The 22,631-nt window shown below is 47.5% G+C and overlaps 1 protein-coding gene and 1 non-coding gene across 2 annotated transcripts in view; one reads left to right on the forward strand and one right to left on the reverse strand.

The window, feature by feature from the left end:
- Positions 1 to 22,631, forward strand: part of RPA1 (replication protein A1) — a 74,609-nt gene that overhangs the window by 24,334 nt on the left and 27,644 nt on the right. The window contains exons 6-8 of the mRNA XM_060259540.1: positions 4,895 to 4,987; positions 19,946 to 20,075; positions 20,786 to 20,888. Coding sequence (XP_060115523.1) covers positions 4,895 to 4,987; positions 19,946 to 20,075; positions 20,786 to 20,888 — 326 coding nt within the window. The remainder of the gene's footprint in view (positions 1 to 4,894; positions 4,988 to 19,945; positions 20,076 to 20,785; positions 20,889 to 22,631) is intronic.
- On the reverse strand, positions 4,480 to 4,551 carry TRNAN-GUU (transfer RNA asparagine (anticodon GUU)). Its single transcript has one exon. It is a non-coding gene; the product is annotated as a tRNA-Asn (tRNA).

Here is a 22,631-nt window from a genome sequence, read left to right on the forward strand (position 1 = left end):
GCCTTTGCAAGGTTTCAGAAGACAAATCCTGTAGAATTTGGATGTTGTAATCTCCTAGCAGAAGTGGATTTATAGCCCGGGCTTTTTGCAGCAGCTTGGATTTAACTGAGGCAGAAGAGAAACGGACTAAAATGTCCCTAGGCAACGAAGTTTTCTGTCTGCGCAAAGGGCCAATTCTATATGCAGCCTCCAGGGCACAAAGATCAGATTCAGAAAAACCCAATGCCTTTGATAGCCAGGAGGCTATAAGAGATTTTAGGTCAGAGGGAGAGGCAGAGTTCTCGGGGAGCCCGCGAATTTTAACATTCCCCATTTTCAGTTGGTTCTCAAGTGCAATAATTTTATCAGTGGCCCATTCATCTCTTTTATAAAAATACTGAGTGTCCTCCTGCACAGCACATGCCATGTTAAAAGCAGAATCTGCAGTCTCTGCCACCTTCTCTAAGGACGTTTTGAAACCCTCCAACTGAGCAGAAAGGGGCTGGATCATGGCAGATATTTTGTCAGTCATATTTTTTTCCAGTTTTTGAAAAGCCTCCATTACCTCAGAACGAAATGAAGCTAGGTCTGCTGCTGTGTTTTCCCCTTCTCCCGACGCCATCTTGCTTGCAGGGCTGCTTGCTTTTCCTGAGGCCTTAGCCTTAGGCTTTTTGGGAAAATAGTCTTTAACAGAGTTCCTTGAGTTTCTTTTTGATCTGGATTTTTGACCATCTACTGTTCCCATACTAATTAAAGAAAAAAAAGAAAACAAACAACAACGCTGGGCGCTTACTTAAGTGGATTTGGCAGGGGTAAGTAAGGAGCTCTGTTTTCAGGCGTCCATTCCCTATGCGTGCGACGCCACGCCCCCCCACACTGTATTTGAACAGCCCAACAGCATCTACTTTTTAGAAATGTTAGTATACTGTTCTTAACATGTTATATTATACAAACCTGGGGGCACTCAATGAAGTTAATGAGCAGACAAAAGAAACAGACAAAAGAAAATAATTTACTCAATGATTAAAATGTGGAATTCACTACCGGAAGATGCAGAGGTGACCACAAGCATAGATGGCTTTAAAAGAGAAGATGAAAACGATATTGGATTTATATCCCACCCTATACTGTGAATCTCAGAGGCTCAGAGCGGTTACAATCTCCTTTACCTCCCCCCCGACCACAGACACCCTGTGAGGTAGGTAGGGCTCTTACAGCAGCTGCCTTTTCAAGGACAACTCCTACAGGAACTATAACTGACCCAAGGCCATTCCAGCAGCTGCAAGTGGAGGAATGGGGAATCAAACCCGGTTCTCCCAGATAAGAGTCCACGCACTTAACCACTATACCATACTGGTGTATCAGTGGTTGTTAGCCATAGTGACTAAAAGGAATCTCCACATTCAGGGGCAGTAAACCTCTGAATAGCAGTGCCAACATACAGAAGAAATTACAAAATTCCAGAAGACCCTAAAATAACCCCCTTTGAACTTCCAGAAAGAGGAAGGCATTGGCCTCTGTGCCCTGTTCTTGGCTCTCCAAAGTAACTGGTTGGCTACTGTGAGAGACAGGATGCTGGACTAGCTGGGCCATTGATCTGATCCAGCAGGGCTTTTATGTTCTTAAGATCTCTTAAGAAATTACTATTTGTAATTAATGATAAATATCAGGTCAGAGAGAGGTGGTGGGAAAGACATTGTTTGCCCTGTTGCTACACAGGAGTCAGGAGGCTGGAAGGAACAAATAACAAATTAACTTTTATTTCGTTTCTCCGAACAGCTAGGAGATTTACTGTGAATGTTGGGTGACTTAACAGTTGTAATTCTTTTTACACTGGACACAGGCCAGAGGAAATGTCAGGGTTGCAAAATGTTTGTACAGAGGCCAAGAGCAACAGAGAGCCAGGATTGTGAACTTTTACCTTAGAAGGCTAACATTTAACCTTAGAGGCTTAGCTTTATTGTTTCTCTCTTCAGAAGTCACAGATCTACCAGGTTCTTGTGTAGGACTCCTGATGCCTATTGTCTTCATCCCAGTATGTGCTTTGTACTTTCCTTTTTTCTTATAATAACAGCTATGTGTGATCTCAGCCACCACACTTCACTAATCTGCCTTAACAGAAGTCTCTGAGATCCTTGGATTTCTTAAACTGCAAATTCTGTCTGAGTTTGTCTGAATCTCACTCCAGTTTTGTAAAGTGCCATGGGCTTCAATTGGCTGTTACTTGTTCATCCCACCTTCCAACCAGACATTAAGAGATTTGTTGTGAACAGAAAGAGGCAGGCCATTTTTTTTTTTTTTTGCCTATCACAGACGGCTTTCCCACTTTCTTTGCTTACTGGGACAATTAATCATAATCTTGTTTCTGAAAATTTTATATATTTCAATCCTTTCCACTTACATTCAACTCAGTTAGAGGCCTGCTGTGATAGATGGGTGTTATATGGACAGGCAAAGGAGCTAGGTTCAAATAACAGGTAAGCCAGGAGGAAAGGATCTCCATGTCTTGAATCAAGCTGCTGAATGATTTGTCATATGGTGCAAAAGTCAAAGACCAGATGTAGGAATGCCATTTTGGGGGAAAGCTGTCTTGAAAACATAGATTGAAATCCAAAATATTGCAGACTTCCATTACATCACTCTCCTGTTGGGCAATTCTGCAAGTAAGGGACTGGTGGAAAAAGCTCTAAAAAGCACACATGCACTGGCTCCAGTACTTGCCAGTTCTTCCCTAATGCCAGTCTTTACATAGCTGGAAGCAGCTACGAGAAGAGCTGGCCCCTTTTAAATATGTACTTTTAAAATAGAACTGCTTATTGCGAAGAAGCGGTTACCTCATGTTTTTTTACAGGATGTACAAATGCATGGAAATTGGATTTGGGGAAACCATTAGGGGAAGATGCCTAGAACATTGCAGTAATGTGCTCCAAATTCAAAATGTGTTAATGTTTTTTAAAAGCATGTTAAAGTTATCAGCAGATTGCACCTATATCACCGAACAAGCTCAGATAGTTTTTGCTTCTTGCTTTGGGTCTGTGCTGTTGATTGTGGTTTGGGGGGCTGTTTCCTCCATGTTTGTAAGTCTCATGTAGCAAATAGGAACTGATTTCTACACACAAGGGGTACAATAATAAAGATCGCAGCAGAATAGAAAAAGCCAACATTTTCTGTCTATTTTAACATGGATCAATGTTGAAGGTAAAAAGTATCCAGGCAGCTTTATTGAAAAATGGGATAGCCATTGTTATTATATTTGGATAGCATTCTGATTAATAAGTACATTAAAAAGGATTATTCTGTTTATCTCATTTTTATCCTGCTCTCCCTCCCAAGAAGCTTTGACTACCATACATAACTCTTTTTGTAATTTTACAACAACCCTGTGAGATAGATCAGAGTTATTGGCCTAAAACCTGAACCAAGGACTTGGTTGTCCCTGGTTGAAGTTCAGCTCTGTAACCTATACCATTCTGGTTCATTTTCCTCATTTCAGTATATTAACTATAAAACCTGTCTTTCAACTTTAAAGCTCCACATCTTCCTTTTATGTTGTAAAGCAATTTAATGTCTGTTTTTCTGCATCTTTTTCTCTACGAAGAAATTTAGACTATCATATGGCAACTTGGATAACATTCTGAATCCAACTGGGTAGCCGTGTGGATCTGAAGCAGCAGAACAAAGTCCAGTGGCACCTTTAAGACCAACAAAGTTTTATTCAAGGTATAAGCTTTTGTGAGCATGCACACAAAAGGTTATGCTTTGAATAAAACTTTGTTATGATGAAGCAAATGTTTATGTATGTATGTATAGGTGTACTAATTGCATTGATCTGTAACAAATTTTCTTCAGCTTTACAAGCCGCCTCCAAATTTTAGGAGCCAAACTTACTTTTCAGCCTTCAAGGTTTTACATTTTAATTATCATACTTTTTCGTTATTGCTACCTCGAAACCTAATCCTAAAACTAGAGTTGTCAACCTCTAGGTGGCATCTGGAGATCTCCCACTATTACAGTTGATCTCCAGACAACCAAGATCAGTTCCCCTGCAGAAAATGGCTGCTGTGGAGGCTGGACTCCATGGTATTATACCCTGCTGAGGTCCCTGCCCTCCCTAGACTCTGCCTCTCCTAAATCTCCAGGTATTTCCCAACCCAAAGCTGGCAACTGTATCTTATATTCACAGTTTCTTCTTTTAATACTATAGGAAAAGTGCTGTAGTATATAAATAAATATGGGGTAACTTTGTTAGTCATCACAACAAAAAGCTAACCTCTATTCTCTCTCCTAAATAAGCTTTGTACTACTGAGAAGCACCAAGAGCCACTTAACAATAAATGACTGCTGAAAATATTAGGCTCCCCAGTGAACATATGAAGTTGCCTTATAGTGAATCAGACTCTCCGTCCATCAAAGTTAGTGTTGTCTACTCAGACTGGCAGCGACTCTTCAGGGTCTCAAGCTGAGGTTTTTCACGCCTACTTGCCTGGACCCCTTTTTAGTTAGAGATGCCAGGGATTGAACCTGGGATCTTCTGCTTAACAAGCAGATGCTCTACCACTGAGCCACGTCCCTCCTCAAGGAAATGTCTAGGCACCAATGAAATATCTGGAACCTGCGATTTCTCAAGCCTGGATTTTTAGCTTATAAAATAAAGGTATTTAAAAAATGAGACGCTCCACTTTGCGCTTTCAAGGTTATCCAGCTGCAATTGTGGTGTGTAGACAAGGGATGCTGGAGAATCAGGGCCTGCCTTCGTGGTCAAAGCCTCCCTCACATGAGGGTTGTGTTGCCACTGACAGCGCTTCATGTATCTTTGACTTCTGTTGGATGTGCAAGAAAATCTCTGCCATGGTATCAGTCTATGTTCTACATTTGCTATTCACGGCACTTAAAACGACCTTTCTTTGGTTGGCAGGACCTGGGCAAGGAGGGCAGCAGCAGACTTCTGCTTTTGCAGCCAACGAAGCACCAAGCAAGCCACTGCAGCAGAATAGGAACCCTGCAGCAGGTAAGGGGCTTGCAGTTGAGATGGTTGGTGGCAAACAGAAGAACAGAACAGTTGCAGTGATGAGAGTGGTAAAGACCCATGAGCCTTCCCTCTTCTGTATCTCGGGGTTTGGACTGAAAAACTATTCATTGAAAATGTTTCAGTTTCGAATCAGGGACCAGTCATAGTCCAAAAGTCCTCTCATATGATAAAGCATTTTTGCCATCTCCTGTTGCTCTTTCATTACCCAGTTTCTGCCAGATGTCTCTCATGCTGCATTGCTTGGATCGTTTTGGACACTTCTAATTTCAGCCTTAGCCTGGTAGCTTATTTGCAGTAGATGTTTGTAATTAAAAACCCTTTTGTTTCCAGGGGAAGTACAGTGATATACAGCTTAAAAAATAAATGAAGGAGGGGAGAAGCTGATAAGAAAATTGAAACTGCAAAATAATATTCTAGACCCTGTCATGTTGTAGTGGAGCTTCATTAATAATCTGGTCATTTTTCTAGTTTGCCAAAATACTCTATAAGAGATTTTGCACATACATAATGATGATTGTCTAAATGCAAAAACGTCTTACGTTGGCAATAAGTGGACAGCCTAATCTCTTTGTGCTGAACGTCTAGTTAAGGCATAAATTTTCAGTAGAGATAGGAGGACAATCTGGAACCTTCAAGTTGCCCTTTAAGCTGAAAGAGGTAGCAGACCTAGCTTGTGAGCAGTAGTGACTTGCACTGTTTGGGGGGCTTCTTCCCACACTAGGCCTGCCTCATGTCAAGGCAGCAGGGTGGAATTTGGATTTCCTGATGGGTTGATTATGGTCTAGAGCCAACAAGCCTAGCTTCTTTCTTTTCTTTCTTGAATTCTATTTTTTTCTGTCCACTTTTCCTATCCTTTATGTCTGATGAGGGACATGGGTACCCCTGCGGAATAGGAAGCCTGAAGCCTCTTGGGTTCCTACAGATCCCTCCTGCTTGGTCTTTTCCTCAGAACTGGATCAACAATGAGGAATACACAGTGGCTGCTCAAGCCTCCAGCAGAGTGAGTGATCTGGCTTGTTTCCATTTAGCCATTTCTTATGGCCTGGGAAACGCGGCAACGCTTCCTCCACAGCAAAGCTGGATGGGAGGCAGCCAGGTTGGCTGAGGCACTTTCTCCTCAGGTCTGGTGGTGGGGACTGAAGGGGCTGTTATGCTGAGTTGGAGCTGTCAGCTGACCTTGCAGGGTGCTTATCAGCTGACAGTGACCTTGAGCACTTCTTCTCCCACAAGCCCTAGACAGGCACAACATACTAAGGACTATCCCCTCAGTGGGGTGAATGACAGCAGTAGTTTTTTCTTGGAGCAGCTGTCAGGTCATTTTGCCTCCAGAGAATCCAGGTTATCACCGTCGGATCACTTAAGAAGGAAACAGCCAGTAGGGTGGAGGGGGAAAATTGGACTGCAGTGGCACCTACTGGCTCTTTGAGGTGTAGCAGGTCTCCAGTTTTTACTGTTGCTGGTAGGAGGAGAGTAGACAGCAGCTTCACTGGGGAGGAGGTTGAGAAAGTCCTGACTTGACCTCTCAATCCACACAAAAGGAGGTGGCTCAGATGCAAGAAGAAGAAATAGAGCCGGTTTTATACCCCTCCCTTCACTACCCGAAGGAGTCTTGGAGCAGCTTTCAAGCACCTTCTCTGCCTCTCCAAACAACGGACATCCTGTGAGGCAGGTAGGGTTGAGAGAGCTCTGAGAACTGTGACTGATCCAAGGTCACCCAGTTGGCTTTATGTGGAGGAGTGGGGAATCAAACGCAGTTCTCCAGATTAGAGTCTGCTGCTCTTAACCTCTAGACCAAACTGGCTCTCAGAGGTGGTATACTTTCTTCCTTTAACCAAACCTGCGTGGAGAAGAGTCTCGCATCATGTTCATCAGATGGGTTCAGAGCATAAAGATGCAGTGATTTCAGGGCATGCTGCCTTCAGCTCTGGCCAGACAAGCAGGAGTGAAGCAAATGGTGCAGCAGATCCTATTCTAAGTTACCACACAGAAAGAATTGTGACGGCCACAACATGAATGGGAAGCTGGGTTCCAAAGGAACTTTTAGGTGTAAGAAGCATAAAAAGTACTGCAAGAGTAGTTTTTCATCAAACAGCACTTCTGACAAAAGAAGTCAAATGTGGACATACAAGGCATCATGTGCAAGTTAGCCGCCGCCCCGCCCCCCATTCAAGGCAGTATTCTTCTCTCTCCCTGTAACGGAGGCAAAAGAAGTTAGTCCTTTGGATTCCATTCTTCACGTAAGCTCCCTAGGCACTACTGGGGAAGGAGGAGATTCATCAGAGGAGGAATTAAACAAGATTCCCAGGCTGGTTGCTTCTCCCTGACAGAAGTCCGAACTCTCAGAACATACCTTGAAGCCAGCAAGCAAAACTTCTCTACTCCCAAGTCTTTGACAGGTATGTCAAGGCAGAAGAGTGGTCCACTTTCCAAGGACAAGTGCAGTACACTGTTAGATCAAGCTCTGCTGGCTGCCAGCTGACATCATGGTGTTGCTCAAGACACCTTTGGTGGATGTCCCGGTGTCAGCACGCTCTTCAGCTGGAATTTCTTCAGAAGGTGGGTGAAAGTAAATGGGACCAAGGAATGCCTGTGACAAGCACACGGAGACACCACTGAAGAAAAATGGAGTTGACTGTGATGTCCTGTAGAGCCTTTTGTTACAGGCTCAGTGCTGGCAAGGGAAATGTCCCTGTGGAAGAAGCAGCACTGACCGAAATCAAACCACCTAAGTTAGGCAGTGGTGGCTTTAATGAAACTTCATTAGTAATAGCATTCAGGGTGGACACTGCTGGATGAAATCACATTTGGCTTCAGAGCAGTGGCATTCCAACATGTTCAGGTGGAACGTTTGGCTCCGTCACTGGGGTGTTGTCCTAGGGTGCTGTCAGTTTTTGTGCCAAGCATTTGAGAAGACTCCTCAGGGCAGTGCTTATGGAAACAAAATATAAAAAGAAGGTCTTCCTGAACTCTAGGGAAGATGATCACTTATATGCATGTGTGTGCATAGAGCACGCAGATATATGTGGAGAGGAAAGTTTGTAGACAAGCTTCCCATCTTGGTGACAGGCACAAAACTACCCTGGCAGCCCTTAATCCTTTTCTCCCAGCTTGCTGGCACTAGTCATACTTTTGCATGTCTTGTTGGCACTAGTCATACTTTTGGGGGTCAAGCTAAAGTTCCCTGCTGAATCCAGTGCTGGCAAGTTGTCCATAATTCTGGGCTACTGATTTTTAGGGCTGCAGATCTGTGTGGGATATTAAAAACAATCCGCCCTGTTTTTGAGACCAGAATTGAGAATTGTGCCCTGGCGGTCTTCCTATTGGAGAGCCAGTTTGGAGTAGTGGTTCAGTGTGTGGACTCTTATCTGGGAGAACCGGGTTTGATTCCCCACTCCTCCACTTGCACCTGCTAGCATGGCCTTGGGTCAGCCATAGCTCTGGCAGAGGTTGTCCTTGAAAGGGCAGCTGCTGTGAGAGCCCTCTCCAGCCCCACCCACCTCACAGGGTGTCTGTTGTGGGGGAGGAAGGTAAAGGAGATTGTGAGCCGCTCTGAGACTCTTCGGAGTGGAGGGCGGGATACAAATCCAATATCTTCTTCTTCTTCTTCTTCTACTGCCTACTCTCCCTGAAGTTGTCCTTCTCCCATCCTGAAGTAGATTAAAGATCAAGTGGCCCCCAATCAAAACAAACCTGTGTTGTTTCAGGGCTTATCTGCTCCTTTCTGGACAATCCAGATCACACATCAGTGTCTCCAAGATAACAGCTATGCAGTGAGCAGAGAAGAGCGCTTTTATATACAACTTGGCTGTGGAACTTGCACTGCGGGACTTGCATGTGCCTGGACGGACACACATAAGCACTACCTGTTCCTATGAGAAGAGAGAGGGAAGAAGGTGATGGAGTTGATAAAATAGGTTTGAGTGTTGCAGTTCCCGGTACTTTATTTTAGTTGAACATCACAGCAAGAGAATACCTTGACCCTAGTGCAGGTAGTGGCTGCAATAATGTCATGGTGGGAGATTGTAAACTAACTCTGGTTCCATACAAGACCACTCTAAAATTTCCTTCCCATCCTTCATAAGGAAGCCACTGTGTAGTTTAAGCAAAGCTGGTCACCTCAGATTAGATCAAGAGAGCCCTCAGCCAGAGGCTGGAAGAGGGCAGTTTATTGCAGTGGGTAGGTTTGCCACATTGGTAGGATTTATTGCAATGGGTGGGTTGGCCACATTGGTAAAGTCAGTAATTACAACAGATGTAATTGGGGGGAGGGGATGAGCTGAGCAGCTGCATGAGAGGTCAAGTGGTTGTGGGAATTCAGAACAGCCAGGAATCAAGAGAAACTGGCTGGGACTCTGAGCTATAAATGTAGCTCTCCGGTCTTTCCGCTCTGATCTTTAGAATCTCATGTTCTCATTGGCAGTGGGTTGAATCTAGCCAGCTTTTCCATTGGTGAAAAGAGGAGGGGAGTTTCCCCTTTGACCACCAAGAAGGCCATGCTTGGGATCATAGCATGTATGATGGCGGCTGGAATAAGAAGGAATTAGCTGCAATTGAGTGAAAAAGCTGACTGGATCAACAGAAGCTTACAGGAAGTTGTTGTTGTTTTTAGTCCAGTTTATTAATCACTCTATCTCATCTTGGGTCAGGCTCTCGGCAATGTACAAAAGAGGCATACTGCCATAAAACAAAAATAAAGGTAAAGGTGCAAGCACCAGTTGTTTCTGACTTTAGGGTGACGTCGCATCACGACATTTTCATGGCAGACTTTTTACGGGGTGGTTTGCCATTGCCTTCCCCAGTCGTCTACACTTTCCCCCCAGCAAGCTGGGTACTTATTTTACCGACCTCGGAAGGATGGAAGGCTGAGTCAACCTTGAGCCAGCTACCTGAACCCAGCTTCTGCCAGGATTGAACTCAGGTCATGAGCAGAGAGCTCGGACTGCAGTGCTGCTGCAGCTTTACCACTCTGCGCCATGGGGCAAATATACAAATACACAGCACATTAAAATTCAGTATAACAAAATTAATAGAAACTAGTGAAAACCAGATTAAAAAGGTCCAAGATGGTGTCCCTGTAAGAATCTTAGTTCTGGACCATCTGGCCACTTTCTGGGCAGTGGGAGAGGAGATATAAAGTCAGAAAATTCTGGGAAGAGGAGGGAGAGAGGATGCCAGCCAGAATAGAAAACTATTGCTGTCCTCAACTAAAAGCCTGGTGGGACATCTCTGCCTTACAGGCCCTGCAGCCCTTACAGGGAGGACAACTCACTGGGAAACTGATCACATCATTAGGTTGGCGGGGAAGCATCTAGCAGAGCACCTACAGGGAAGACAATACAAGAAATTAAGTGATTTTTCAAGTCTGAGTGTTCCAAACAATAACCAGGCACTCCATCATGAACCTGTTGGTCACAGCAGTGATCAAACAGACGGTGAGGGTCATGACTTGCTTTCGTCGCACAGAAGCAGAAGGCATAGATGAGCAACAATGGCAACAGGGTCTTCCGATACGCATTTCCTGGCATCCTTCTGAACCTCGGTGTTCAGTGCATCAGATGCCAGAAGGCAGACTTGATTGTAATCACACCACTCTGGCCCAGGTGGCCCTGGCTTCTGGAGTTGATCTTTTATGTCAATGGCATCCTTTCGGCTGCTTCCAGAAAGTGGGGGGTGGGGGGAGGAAATCTCTTCTTACATGGCCTGATCATTCATCCTAAGCTGGAAAAATAACAATTTGCAACTTGTGTGGGTATTCAGATGGAAAACTGACAACCCTTCTGCTATTTATCCTTCAATAAAGCATATGTTGTCACCTGGAAGACATTTCCAGAGGAATGTGATAGAAGAGGCAATACCCCCAAGAGACAAAGATGCTTCGCTGGTTTCAGAGTTCCCAAAAGGAGCCATTCACAGGGGCCCGCTCAGCTCCAGGACCTTGAAGAGGCAGGTTTCCATACTCAGAAACATCCTGGGCTGTGAGGGCAAGAATCTCTTGCAATTTACCCTGACATTGTTGGTTGTTTTCCTAACTGGAGTGAGCTTTTCTAATTGGAGCTCTTATAAGTCCCTTCCCTCTCTGAGCTGATGGCTAACATTCCTTTGAAGATAGATCCAGGTGGGCAGCCGTGTTGGTCTGAAGCAGTAGAACAAAGCAGGAGTCAAGGTTCACCTTTAAGACCAACAAAGTTTTATTCAGAATGCAAGCTTTTGTGTGCTAGAAGCACAATTCGTCAGACAATAGTATGGAATGGCAAGCAGTCCTGAATATAGAGAAAGTGGGCAGCGAGTTAGCATGCAAAGTCATGGGAAAAACATGCTAAAAACATTGTCTGATGACACAAAAGCTTACATTCGGAATAAAACTTTGTTGGTCTTAAAGGTGCAACTTGATTCCTGCTTTAGTCCTATTGAAGACTCTCTGGTGGCTAATATTTTGCCAAGGATGGTTACAGAGACTTGTTTGATTCACTTATATCCCACCTTTCTCCCCAGTGGGGACCTAAAGTTGCTTACAGTTTGGTGTAGTGGTTAAGTGTGTGGACTCTTATCTGGGAGAACCAGGTTTGATTCCCCACTCCTCCGCTTGCACCTGCTGGAATGGCCTTGGGTCAGCCATAGCTCTGGCAGAGGTTGTCCTTGAAAGGGCAGCTGCTGTGAGAGCCCTCTCCAGCCCCACCCACCTCACAGGGTGTTTGTTGTGGGAGAGGAAGGTAAAGGAGATTGTGAGCCGCTCTGAGACTCTTCGAAGTGGAGGGCGGGATATAAATCCAATATCTTCTTCTCCATTTTGTCCTCACAGCAACCCTGTCAGGTAGGTTAGGCTGAGAGAATATAACCGGCATAAAGTTCACCCAGCAAGCTTCTATGGGTTAACCGCTATAACACACTGGCTCTCTTAGTCCTCTAACTTGAGCCTGTGTGTTTTCTATACTGACAAAGTAGTTCTCATATTAAACCCTTCGTTTGTACCAAAAATTAGTTCTATGTTGCATAGAGCCCAGGAATTGATTCTGACTCCTCTTGGTCAAACCTTGTGCATGTCCAAAATTGTGACTGGCATAAGGTTAACATTAGGAAAGAGATCTGACGTCAGGAATTCAGAAGCCGTTTCTTTTCTGGAGTATTTCTTGGGGCACCAGTAAGGTTTCTATCTCTGTGTTACCAGTGTGTTTAAAAAGCGTTGAAAAGTGACATAAGAAATGTTCAGAAAATTTTCTGTTCTAGAATTAATTACCATATAGCAATTCTATGTGGTATAGCCAGGAGAGCCAAAGATGGTCTTGGCAGCCTTAAATTCTGGGGGGTTTTATATGAGCTTCACTTATTTTTTGGGGGGGGGTTGAGAGAGCTCTGAGAGCCGTGACTGACTCAAGGTTACCCAGCTGTCTTCATGTGGAGGAGTGGGAGTTGAACCCAGTTCTCAAGATTCGAGTCTGCTGCTCTTAACCTCTGCACCAAGCTAGCTTGTCTCTTCTAGAGATTCAGAGACATTTTGCTGGGTGGATAGTACTGGCAGCCTACTTGGGCTAATGTGGCAGATACCCTATGAATTTCCATGTATTAATTGAGATTATTAGACTGACATTCTAGAAGAAGAAGAAGAATTGCAGATTTATAACCCGCCCTTCTCTGAATCAGAGACTCAGAGCGGCTTACAATCTCCTATATCTTCTCCCCCTACAACAGACACCCTATGAGGTGGGTGGAGCTGAGAGGGCTTTCACAGCAGCTGCCCTTTCAAGGACAACTCCTATGAGAGCTATGGCTGACCCAAGGCCATTCCAGCAGCTGCAAGTGGGGGATCAAACCCGGTTCTCCCAGATAAGAGTCCACCCACTTAACCATTACACTGAACTGGCTCTATCACAACATACTGGCTCCCTTCTACATTCCAATGATTCTAGAGTGTCCTCTTGTCTTCACTTGAGAAAGGACAGGTTTCTTACCTGTAACTGGTGATCTTCGAGTGGTCATCTGTGCAATCACACATATGGGTAATCCGCAGGATTGGCCCCGACCTCGGAGAGTTCAAAGCAATCTTGATCGTAGATCTGGCGCGCCTCCCACTTGTCCTGGGAGGAGACAGCTACTGCGCATGCCTGGACAAGGGGGAGGTGCTTAGCCACTCAGTTTCTTCCCGCCGCCGGATAGGTGGAAATAACTGTGCTTACTAGCTTCCAGCAGCGGGGAAGGCTGGGTGGGTCTGTGTGATTGCACAGATGACCACTCGAAGATCACCAGTTACAGGTAAGAAACCTGTCCATCTTCTTCGTGGTCTCTGTGCATTCACACATATGGGTGATTAGCGAGCCATTTCTTCGGAGGTGGGTGCTGGACCTGTAAGAACATGAAGGGTTAGAGCGTAACGTAATGATAGTGGTACTCACAGTGGTTAGTCGAAGATCGATCGTAGCACTGCTTGTCCGAAGGAGGCATCTCGCCGGGCACGGACGTCGAGAGCGTAGTGCGAGGCGAAGGTAGATGTGGAGGACCAGACGGCTGCAGCGCATATGTCCTCTATAGGGATGCCTTTCATGAAGGCAGACGAGGTAGCCACGGCTCTGGTTGAGTGGGCTCGTATATGTTGAGGGATTGGTTGTTTTGCCAGCTGGTAGCAGAGTTCGATGGCAGCAACAATCCATTTGGAGAGTCTCTGAGTAGATATTCTGCTGCCCTTATTATGGGTAGCGTAGGTGACAAAGAGTCTAGGGTCTTTACGGATTTGGCGGGTTCTGTCTATGTAGAAGGCTAGGGCTCTCCGTGCATCCAGGTTGTGGAGTGCCCTTTGTCCCGCGTCCGCGGGGTGCTGGAAGAAGGCTGGTATAGTGGACTGTCTTCCTAGGTGAAAGGTAGAGACGACCTTGGGTAGGAAGGTCGGGTCAGGTCGGAGGACCACCGTACTGTTATGAAATATCGTATACGGTGGGTCTGCTCTGAATGCGCAGATGTCACTGGCCCTCTTGCCTGTGGTGAGGGCCGTAAGTAGTGCCGTCTTCCATGACAGCAGGTGTAGTGGGATGGAGGCCATGGGCTCGAAGGGTGGTTTCATGAGTTGGCTCAGGACTAGGGACAGGCTCCAGGTGGGTAGAACTTGTTTGATTGGTGGGTGTAGGCGAATGATGCCCTTGAGGAAAGCTCTGGTCGCGTGGTGAGAGAATACCGTTGTGCCATCGATGCGGGGGTGGAAGGCAGAGATGGCTGCCAGGTGTACCTTCAGGGAAGAATACGACAGACCCGCTCTGGAGAGCGTTAGGGTGTAAGTTAGTACCTGAGGTATAGTGGCGAGGTTGGGGTCGAAGTTGTGCTGTGAGGCATAGTGTGAGAAGCGTTTCCACTTAAATAGATAGGATTTCCTAGTAGATGGTTTTCTGGAGTTCACTAGGACCTGACGGACCTCCGGAGGGAAGTCTAGAAACTGATTCTCCAGGCTGTTAATTTGAGCGATGCCGGGTTGTGGTGAAGGACCCTGCCGCCCTGTTGAGAGAGGAGATCCCGTGTTTGAGGGAGCTGGATGAAGGTATTGTTGGACAGGAGCAGCAAGGTCGTAAACCAGGGTTGGCGCGGCCACCATGGAGTTATGAGGATGCAGTTTGTGTGGTCTACCTGAATCTTCTGTAGAACTCTGGTGATAAGTGGAATGGGCGGAAAGAGGTAGTGGAGTGTTCCTTTCCAAGTTTGTATGAAGGCATCCCCCCTGGAGAGGTGGGATGGAGGACCTCTCATGTAGAAGCGGGTGCATTGGGCATTTGACGGTGAAGCAAATACATCTATCTTCGGTTGTCCGAAGATGCTGAATATCTGTCTGATGTATCGGCTGTTGATAGACCACTCGTGGTTGTTGGTGGAGTGGCGGCTCAGGGCGTCTGCCTGGGTGTTCTCGGCCCCTGGTAGGTGTACGGCCGTGAGGAAGATGCCCTGGCTTATGCTCCAATGCCACAGGGCTAGGGCTCTCTTGCAGAGTCTGACGGAGGCGGTGCCGCCCTGCCTGTTGATGTAAAAGACTGTGGCGATGTTGTCGGAGGTGATCTGGACGTGCTGGTTCCTTAGCGATGGGAGGAAGGACCGCAAAGCCTTGTGCACTGCGATGAGCTCCAGGCAGTTTATGTGGAGAGAGCGTTCGTAGTCTGTCCACTGGCCCTGCACCGTGAGGTCTTCCAAGTGGGCTCCCCATCCCCAGTTGGAGGCATCTGTGGTTACAATCACCGAGGGCGGTGTCTGCTTGAATGGCATGCCCTTGTAGAGGTGACGTTCCTTGGTCCACCATTTGAGGGATGGTACAATGTGTAGTGGAAGGGTGAGCAGTGTGGATTGATGTTGTGTGTGAGGGCGGAAAGTTCTTACGAACCACATTTGGAGGGGACGCATGTGCAGCTTCGCAAACCGCAGAACTGCTGTGGTTGCTGCCATGAGGCCTAGCATTCTCTGGAAGGTGAGCGCTGTTTGGGAGCGCTGGGCGATGATAGTGTTGGCCAGTGACATTATGGCGAGTGCCCTGTCCTGAGGTAGGAAAGCCGTTTGCGAGAGCGTGGAGATGTCTGCTCCTATGAATTGGATCCTCTGGGTAGGGACTAGTTTGGATTTTGAGAGGTTGACTAGGAGGCCTAAGGTGGCCAGGGTGGAGAGGGTGGTCGAGACGTCCAGTTGTAGTTGCTCCCTGGAATGGGCGACGATCAGCCAGTCGTCTATGTACGGGAAGATTGATATCTGCTGCTGGCGTAATGTGGCTGCTACTACTGCCATGCACTTGGTGAAGACCCTTGGTGCTGTGGAGAGACCGAAGGGAAGGGAGCAGAACTGGAAGTGCTGCTTCCCTATGGCGAACCTGAGGAATCTTCTGTGATGATGGTTGATTGTAATGTGGAAGTAGGCGTCCTGGAGGTCTATGGACGCCATCCATGCTCGTTCTGGGATGAGCGGGAGGATTGCCTGAAGCGTGACCATACGGAATTTCTTGTAGGTTATGTGTAGGTTGAGTTTGCGGAGGTCGAGAATGGGTCGGAGTCCTCCGTCCTTTTTTGGCACCAGGAAGTACCGGGAGTAGAAGCCGGTGCGATGGTATTGGGGTGGGACTGGTTCTATCGCGCCTTTGTCCAGCAGAGACGCGATTTCCGTCTGCAGGGGTGCGGACGGGGGTGTGGTGAGGAACCGGTGGTGCTTTGGAGTGGACGTAAACTCTATTAGGTAGCCTCTTTGAATGATGGCGAGGACCCAGGCGTCCGATGTTATGGTCCTCCAGGCAGTGTAGAATGGTTGTAGTCGTGTTGATGGGTTTGGCTGATGGAGGGAGACTGGACGGCTCGGGGCAGGGAGGTCAGAGAGACGGTTTGGGTGTGGTTGAAGGTTTCTTGGTTGTTTGGCGTCTGTGTTGAAAGGAAGGTTTGGACTGCGGTGGTTTGCGCTTCCATGGTTCCTGTTGCCGTGGGGATCTGTTCCCTTTGTATTGGTTGGACCTCCAGTTCCTTTGTCGATTGGTTTGGGTCAGAGGTTGGGAGACTCCCAGTCGTCTTGCCCTCTTCCTGCCATCGTCTACAGATGTGAGGATGTCATCTGTAGAGGAGCTAAACAGGCCAAGGCCATCAAAGGGCAAATCTTCAACTTTGTATTTGATGTCTGGTTGGAGGGAGGAGGACCTGAGCCACGCGTGTCTGCGGAGTGCTATGGCTGAGGCCAAGGTTCTGGAGGAACACTGTGCAGCGTGACGGGCAGTGTTGATTTGCTGTTTGGTTACTCTGGCCATCTCCTGCAGGGTGGTGGTGGCTGACTTTTGGGATGCCTCGGGCAGGGATGGTACCAATGCGGCGAGGGAGGTGGTCAGGTTGTGGGTGTATGCGGAGAAGCATGCCATGTAGTTGAGGATTTTGGTTGTGGCTGTAGTGAGGGCGTAAATCTTTCTTCCGATCGTGTCGAGTTTTTTGCCCTCCCGTTCTGGTGGTACCGGGTGTCTAGTCTGCTTCGACTTCGAGGACGAATGTACAATGATCGAGTTCGGAGCCGGGTGGGTGAACAGGAACTTGGAATCAGGTGCGTGTATCTTGTACAGCGCTTCAACCCTCTTGGATGTTGGCGGTACCGATGCCGGTTTGTCCCATGCTTCTTTGAGTGTTTCTAGTAGAACGGGGAGCATTGGGAGAGAAGAGCTGGATGGAAGATCCGCGTGGACTAGATCAAAAACGACGTCCGAGACTCTGGGAGCGTCTGTATTGAGCTTTAGATTTAGCGAGCTTGCCATGTTTGCTACAAGGTCGAGGTAGGATCTTGGGCCTTCAGACGGTGATAAGTCTGCTGGCTTGGCTATGTCGGAGTCTGGGGATTGTAGGTCCGAACCCGAAGAGTGGTCGGAGTCGGAGAGTTCCTCCTCGGATCCGTCGTCGGTTCCTTGAGGTAGGTCGGGCTGAGGTGTTGTCTTGGGAGCCGTGTGTAGGGATTCTAGTGGTGACGGGAGCTTCGGTTCGGCGCCGAGGTCCGTAGGGTCGTCATGGTGGTGAAGCGATTCGATCGATGCAGTTTGGAGTCTGTGTGTGCGATCTCGGTAGCGCGGAGACTCTTGGTAGCTGTGGTAATGGCGATCGTGGGATGGTGATCGTCGGTGCCGTCTTCGGTGCCGTGGGGATGGAGACCTAGATCTCGATGGAGAGTAATAGTAGTGTCTCCCCCTGCGGTGGCTGCGAGAGCGTCGGCGGCTGCGGGACCTGGTGCGGCGGCGACTGCGGGACCTGGTACGGCGGCGCTAGTCAGGGGATCTCTCGGGGTCGAGGGTTCTCTGGTGAGCGCGTGGGCGTCTATCGGCTGTGAGAGATCTATGAATTTAGTGGGGTCGAGAGTGTGGGTCCTAACGGATGCGGTAGAGTGCGTATCCAGCAGCTGGTCTGGTGGGGAATTCGGAATGGACGGCGACTTTGATGAGATGCGGATGATTTCCAACGGAGTGATTGACGGTGTTGCCGTCGACTTCGACGTCGGAGTCTTCGGCATCGATCCGGAGGCAGTGGCGGTCGGGTTCGGGGCCTTCGGTTTGGTGGTCGGGTTCGAGGCCGAGTCGAGAGGGCGGGTCTTATGCTTTTTTGAGCTAGTGCTACCCGTCGGGTCCGAGTGGGCGGAATCGGAGCGGCGGCGCTTTTTGGGGTCGTCCGACTTCTTAGAGTGCTTGCCGGTCTTAGGCTTACAGGGAGTCTGTGCCACGGAAGCTGCCGACTGCGCCTCTCCCACGAGGTGTGGGGAAGATGGCGCGGGTTGTTGTTGTCCGCCACGCGGCATGGCCGGTCGGAGTGAGGTTTCCATGAGGTGGCTCTTGAGTCTCGCGGCGCGGTTCTTGCGGGCCTGTTTACCAAATTGGCTGCAGTGCACGCAGGAGTCTGGACGGTGTGCCTCTCCAAGGCAGAACAGGCAAAGAGAGTGGCCGTCGGACGAGGGGATTTTGGATGAGCAGCTGGTACAGCGTTTAAAGATTATCTTGTCCCTTCCTTCCATCCGCCCGGGAGGGGGGGGGGAGGGAGGGGGAAAGTCCAGAAAGATAGTAAGAGGAGGCTTTTTTTTTTTTTTTTTTTTTTTTTTATACGATACCAGGAGAAGTAGAAGATGAAGAATTGAAGCGAAGAGAAGGTAGTTGTTGGAGATTGCAATGAAGAAGTTGGAGATCAACGAGGAAGGTGCGATCCGGTCGGCGGTAAGGAAGAAACTGAGTGGCTAAGCACCTCCCCCTTGTCCAGGCATGCGCAGTAGGTGTCTCCTCCCAGGACAAGTGGGAGGCGCGCCAGATCTACGATCAAGATTGCTTTGAACTCTCCGAGGTCGGGGCCAATCCTGCGGATTACCCATATGTGTGAATGCACAGAGACCACGAAGAAGATGTGGGATTTTTCTTTTTGGGAATTCCTGTTTTCAGGAGAGGCAGGAGGGTTTTTGAGCTACTGCTAATTTGATTCAGATGGTAGAAGTCCATTCTTGTCAGTAGGATACCTGTGGAGGAGGCAGCCAGGGACTCCTGGAATTAGTTCCTTCTCTATCCCCCTGATTTGTTTTTGTTGCGTTCTATTATTGAATAACTAGTTACAGTAATTGTTAGGCATTGTAGGAATTATTCAGGTTCTTTTTGGGTCTGGGAAGGGTCTCCCTTCAGCATTGGACTTGTAATTTGCAAGCTAGCTGTACTTCCTTCTCCAGCTTTAAGGGGCAGTGCCAAAGGTTCCAGAACTCATAAGAACATACCGAAGGCCCCTCAATTTTGTTCACAATGCGGCCAACCAGCTGCCTTTAGGAAGCCTGTGAGCAGGATAATTGCAACAGCATCCTGTCTCATCTGAGAATAGGAAGATGTTGTAGAAAAATGCCTATTTATCCCAACACTGAAGCGGTAATAATAATATTATTATAAGCAAGGTGACACGTGTATCTATTCTTTTGCTTGTGTGTGTGAAAGGGTTTACTTAGTGAAATAACTCTTTCAAAGCTGCAGAGTTAGCATGCCCTACTGCTAGGAGGGTTTCTTTGGTTTTTGCCTGGTAGTTCACTCTTTGCTCCATGCTACATAAGATCCATGACTAGAAAGAGTAGCCATGCTCTGTTCCTTGCATTTTGCTGTGGTTGGTCTCTTTGGACAGAGCAGGATGATTCTGACTTTCCTTCCGAATGAAGGCTGAATAGAGTAAAACAGGGCTTTTTTTGTTGCAGGAATTAGGCCACACACCCCTAATGTAGCCAGTCCTCAAGAGCTTAGAGTAGGCCGTGTTATAAGAGCCCTGTAAGCTCCAGGAGGATTGGCTACATCAGGACTGTGTGGCCTAATATGCCAAGGAGTTCCTGCTACAAAAAAAACCCTGGCAAAAAATATCCAGTTTTGGCAGTAGACATACCTGATGCAGGATTGAAAGAGCAGCTGAACGGCACCACAGCCAGCCTGCTTTGGTTTTATGTAATTGAATCTGAGATGTCTTACCCTAGGACCTCCGGCAAAGCACACCAGCCCCCCGCCGATGCTTGGGAAAGCAGGTGGTTCCAGCTTCCTGAACACTCCTGGTGGCTCTCAGGTGAAAGTGGTGCCCATTGCCAGTCTGAATCCATATCAGTCCAAGTAAGTCAGCCGGCTGCAGAACTTGCTGTGACTTTAAAACACTGCTAGAGGTCTGTTTCTTAACTTCTGGGGGCTCTTCGGTGACTCTCTGTTTTGCTGCCTTTTTCCTTGTTTAATCCCAGAGCTGCAGGTGTGATCTCTTGAAGTTGGTGGATTTGTTTTTAAAAAGTGGGTTCCAAAGTCTGCATGCATTCTAATTTGAGGGAGGTTGCTCCAGCTGTGTAAAAGATGGGGCAATCTGACACCAGCTGAATTGTCCTTCCAGCTTCTTTGGTCTCCCAGCAAAACAGCGTGTCATTAAAACATCAGAAGAGCTTTGCTGGATGAGACTAAAAGTCCATCTAGTCCAGTGTCTTGTTTCCCACAGTAGCCAGCCAAATGCCTCTGGGAAGACTGTAAGGATTAAAGACCTCCTGTTTGCGTTTCCATCCACTGATGGAAGTAGGCTGTTGCCCACACAATTCTTAGTTACTCAGCAGCTGGTCTGCAGTATGTGTAGCAGGCGTGTAGTATGAGAGATGGCCTCGGGTTCTGTGAATTAAAGGCTGGACTGGGCCAGCCATGCCCACAGTTTGCTGAGATGCTGGCTTGCATAGATTCTGTTAATTGCAAGTCATTTTCAGATTCTGCATTTAAAGCACACAGGTGACAGTGGCGAGGACTAGCTCAATTAAGTTAATAGGGCTCGAATTCTTGCTCTGCGTTTCCAGGTGGACTATTTGCGCACGGGTGACCCAGAAGAGCCATATCCGGACATGGAGCAACTCACGCGGGGAAGGGAAGCTGTTCTCCATAGAGCTGGTTGACGAAAGCGTAAGTGTTTCAGTGAATGCACTGAGGATCAGGTTGCACCCTAGGAAAATGTGGAAGCAGATAATGAGCCCCTGCTCTGCTAATGAGAGGATCAGTTTTTAGAGTCCAGTGAGAGTGAAGTCTGTGGCAACAGCTTCTGCTCAGTGTTCTAATCAACCGTTCCTCCTCATCCTATGTTGAAGAGAATGTCTGGCAGAGACGCATAACATGAAGATATCCTTTCTCTGCCGCTGTAGTTGGGGCTTCTCCTAGTAGACCGACTCTGCTCCTTGCCATTCCAAACTCAAAGCCTGCTCTTTAGCTATTATTGGTTTGATAGTGTTTCATCCGTGCTTTGCAGCACAATCAGAAGAGAAACACTGGCTGTGGTATGAAATACTCTTTGCAGTTAACGGTGGAGACAAACTCATGTGATAGAAATGAAGCACATGCCTCAGGTGGGAACTGAATGGCTTGGGATTGTCACAAGTCATCACATCCCTGTGATGAATGAGAAAGAAGCCAGGGCTTTTTTTGTAGCAGGAACTCCTTTGCATATTAGGTCATGCCCCCTGAGGTAGCTAATCCTCCTGGAGCTTAGAGTAGGCCCTGTACTAAGAGCCCTGTAAACTCCTGGAGGATTGGCTACATCAGGGGGCTGTGGCCCAATAAGCAAAGGAGTTCCTGCTATAAAAAAAAGCACTGAAGGAAGCTATGCTGTACACCCTGTTCCTCTTCGCACCTCAATCTCTTTACAGTTCCTCTTTATATATGCGAATGATTGCCTTGACCTGGATAGCCTGATCTGGTCATATCGGGGAAGCTAAGCAGAGTTAGCTGTGTTTCGTCCTTAGATGGGAGACCACCAAGGAACACCAGGGTCACTTCACAGAGGCAGGGAATGGCAAACCACTTATGAACATGTCTTGCCTTGAAAACCCTACAGCAGGGGTATCGAGCTCATTTGTTATGAGGGCCGGATCTGACATAAATGAGACCTTGTTGGGCCGAGCCATGTACCTGTTTAAAATTAGGTGGCAGAGATATAAACTTTATAATGGACAAAGACAATTAAATGTATATATTTTTAAAAACTTGAAACATGCTAAAAACAATAGCATTTGTTGATCTTAAGGGTGCTTTCTTTGTATTTCTTTTATGGGATCCAGGGAACTGGGCAAAGGAAGCTCCAGCTCTTTCCTTCCTTCCCCAGGGGATAGGGGGGAGTCTCAGCTAATAGAAGGAAGAGAGGCTTGGCTCAGTAGCTCTGCTGTGCAGTTGAGAGAGCCTGGAAAAACAAGCACTGCCTCCCCGCCCATTCCTCCCCAAGGGGGGAGCCTCAGCCAATGGAGAAAATAGAGGTTTTGTTCTGTAGCTCCTGTGCAATTGAGCAAGCCTTGCAAAGCAAGCTGTGATGCAGAAGGAAGCAAGAGAGAGGGAGAAGGAAGCAGATGGCAGCCAGTTGCTCAGGGGCCTGATAGGAGCCCTCTGAGGGCCTGATTCGGCCCCCAGGCCAGATGTTTGACACCCCTGCTCTACAGGGTCTCCATAAGTCAGTTGAGGCTTGATGGCAAAAAATAAACTATTAAGAGTCTCCTTTCCATTGGAAAGTAAAGATGAAACCTGAGACAGTCAAACCTAAAATAAACATGAAACTTTGGTGTTTAAGCATCTGGATCAGTTTTACAGCCCTTGGCCTATAGCTTACAGAGGAAGAGCTGCTTGAATGTTGGAGGAAGGTTTTGAATTTTGCTGAGCGAAGTG

The sequence above is a fragment of the Heteronotia binoei genome, chromosome 18, assembly GCF_032191835.1.
Source record: "Heteronotia binoei isolate CCM8104 ecotype False Entrance Well chromosome 18, APGP_CSIRO_Hbin_v1, whole genome shotgun sequence".
NCBI lineage: Eukaryota > Metazoa > Chordata > Lepidosauria > Squamata > Gekkonidae > Heteronotia > Heteronotia binoei.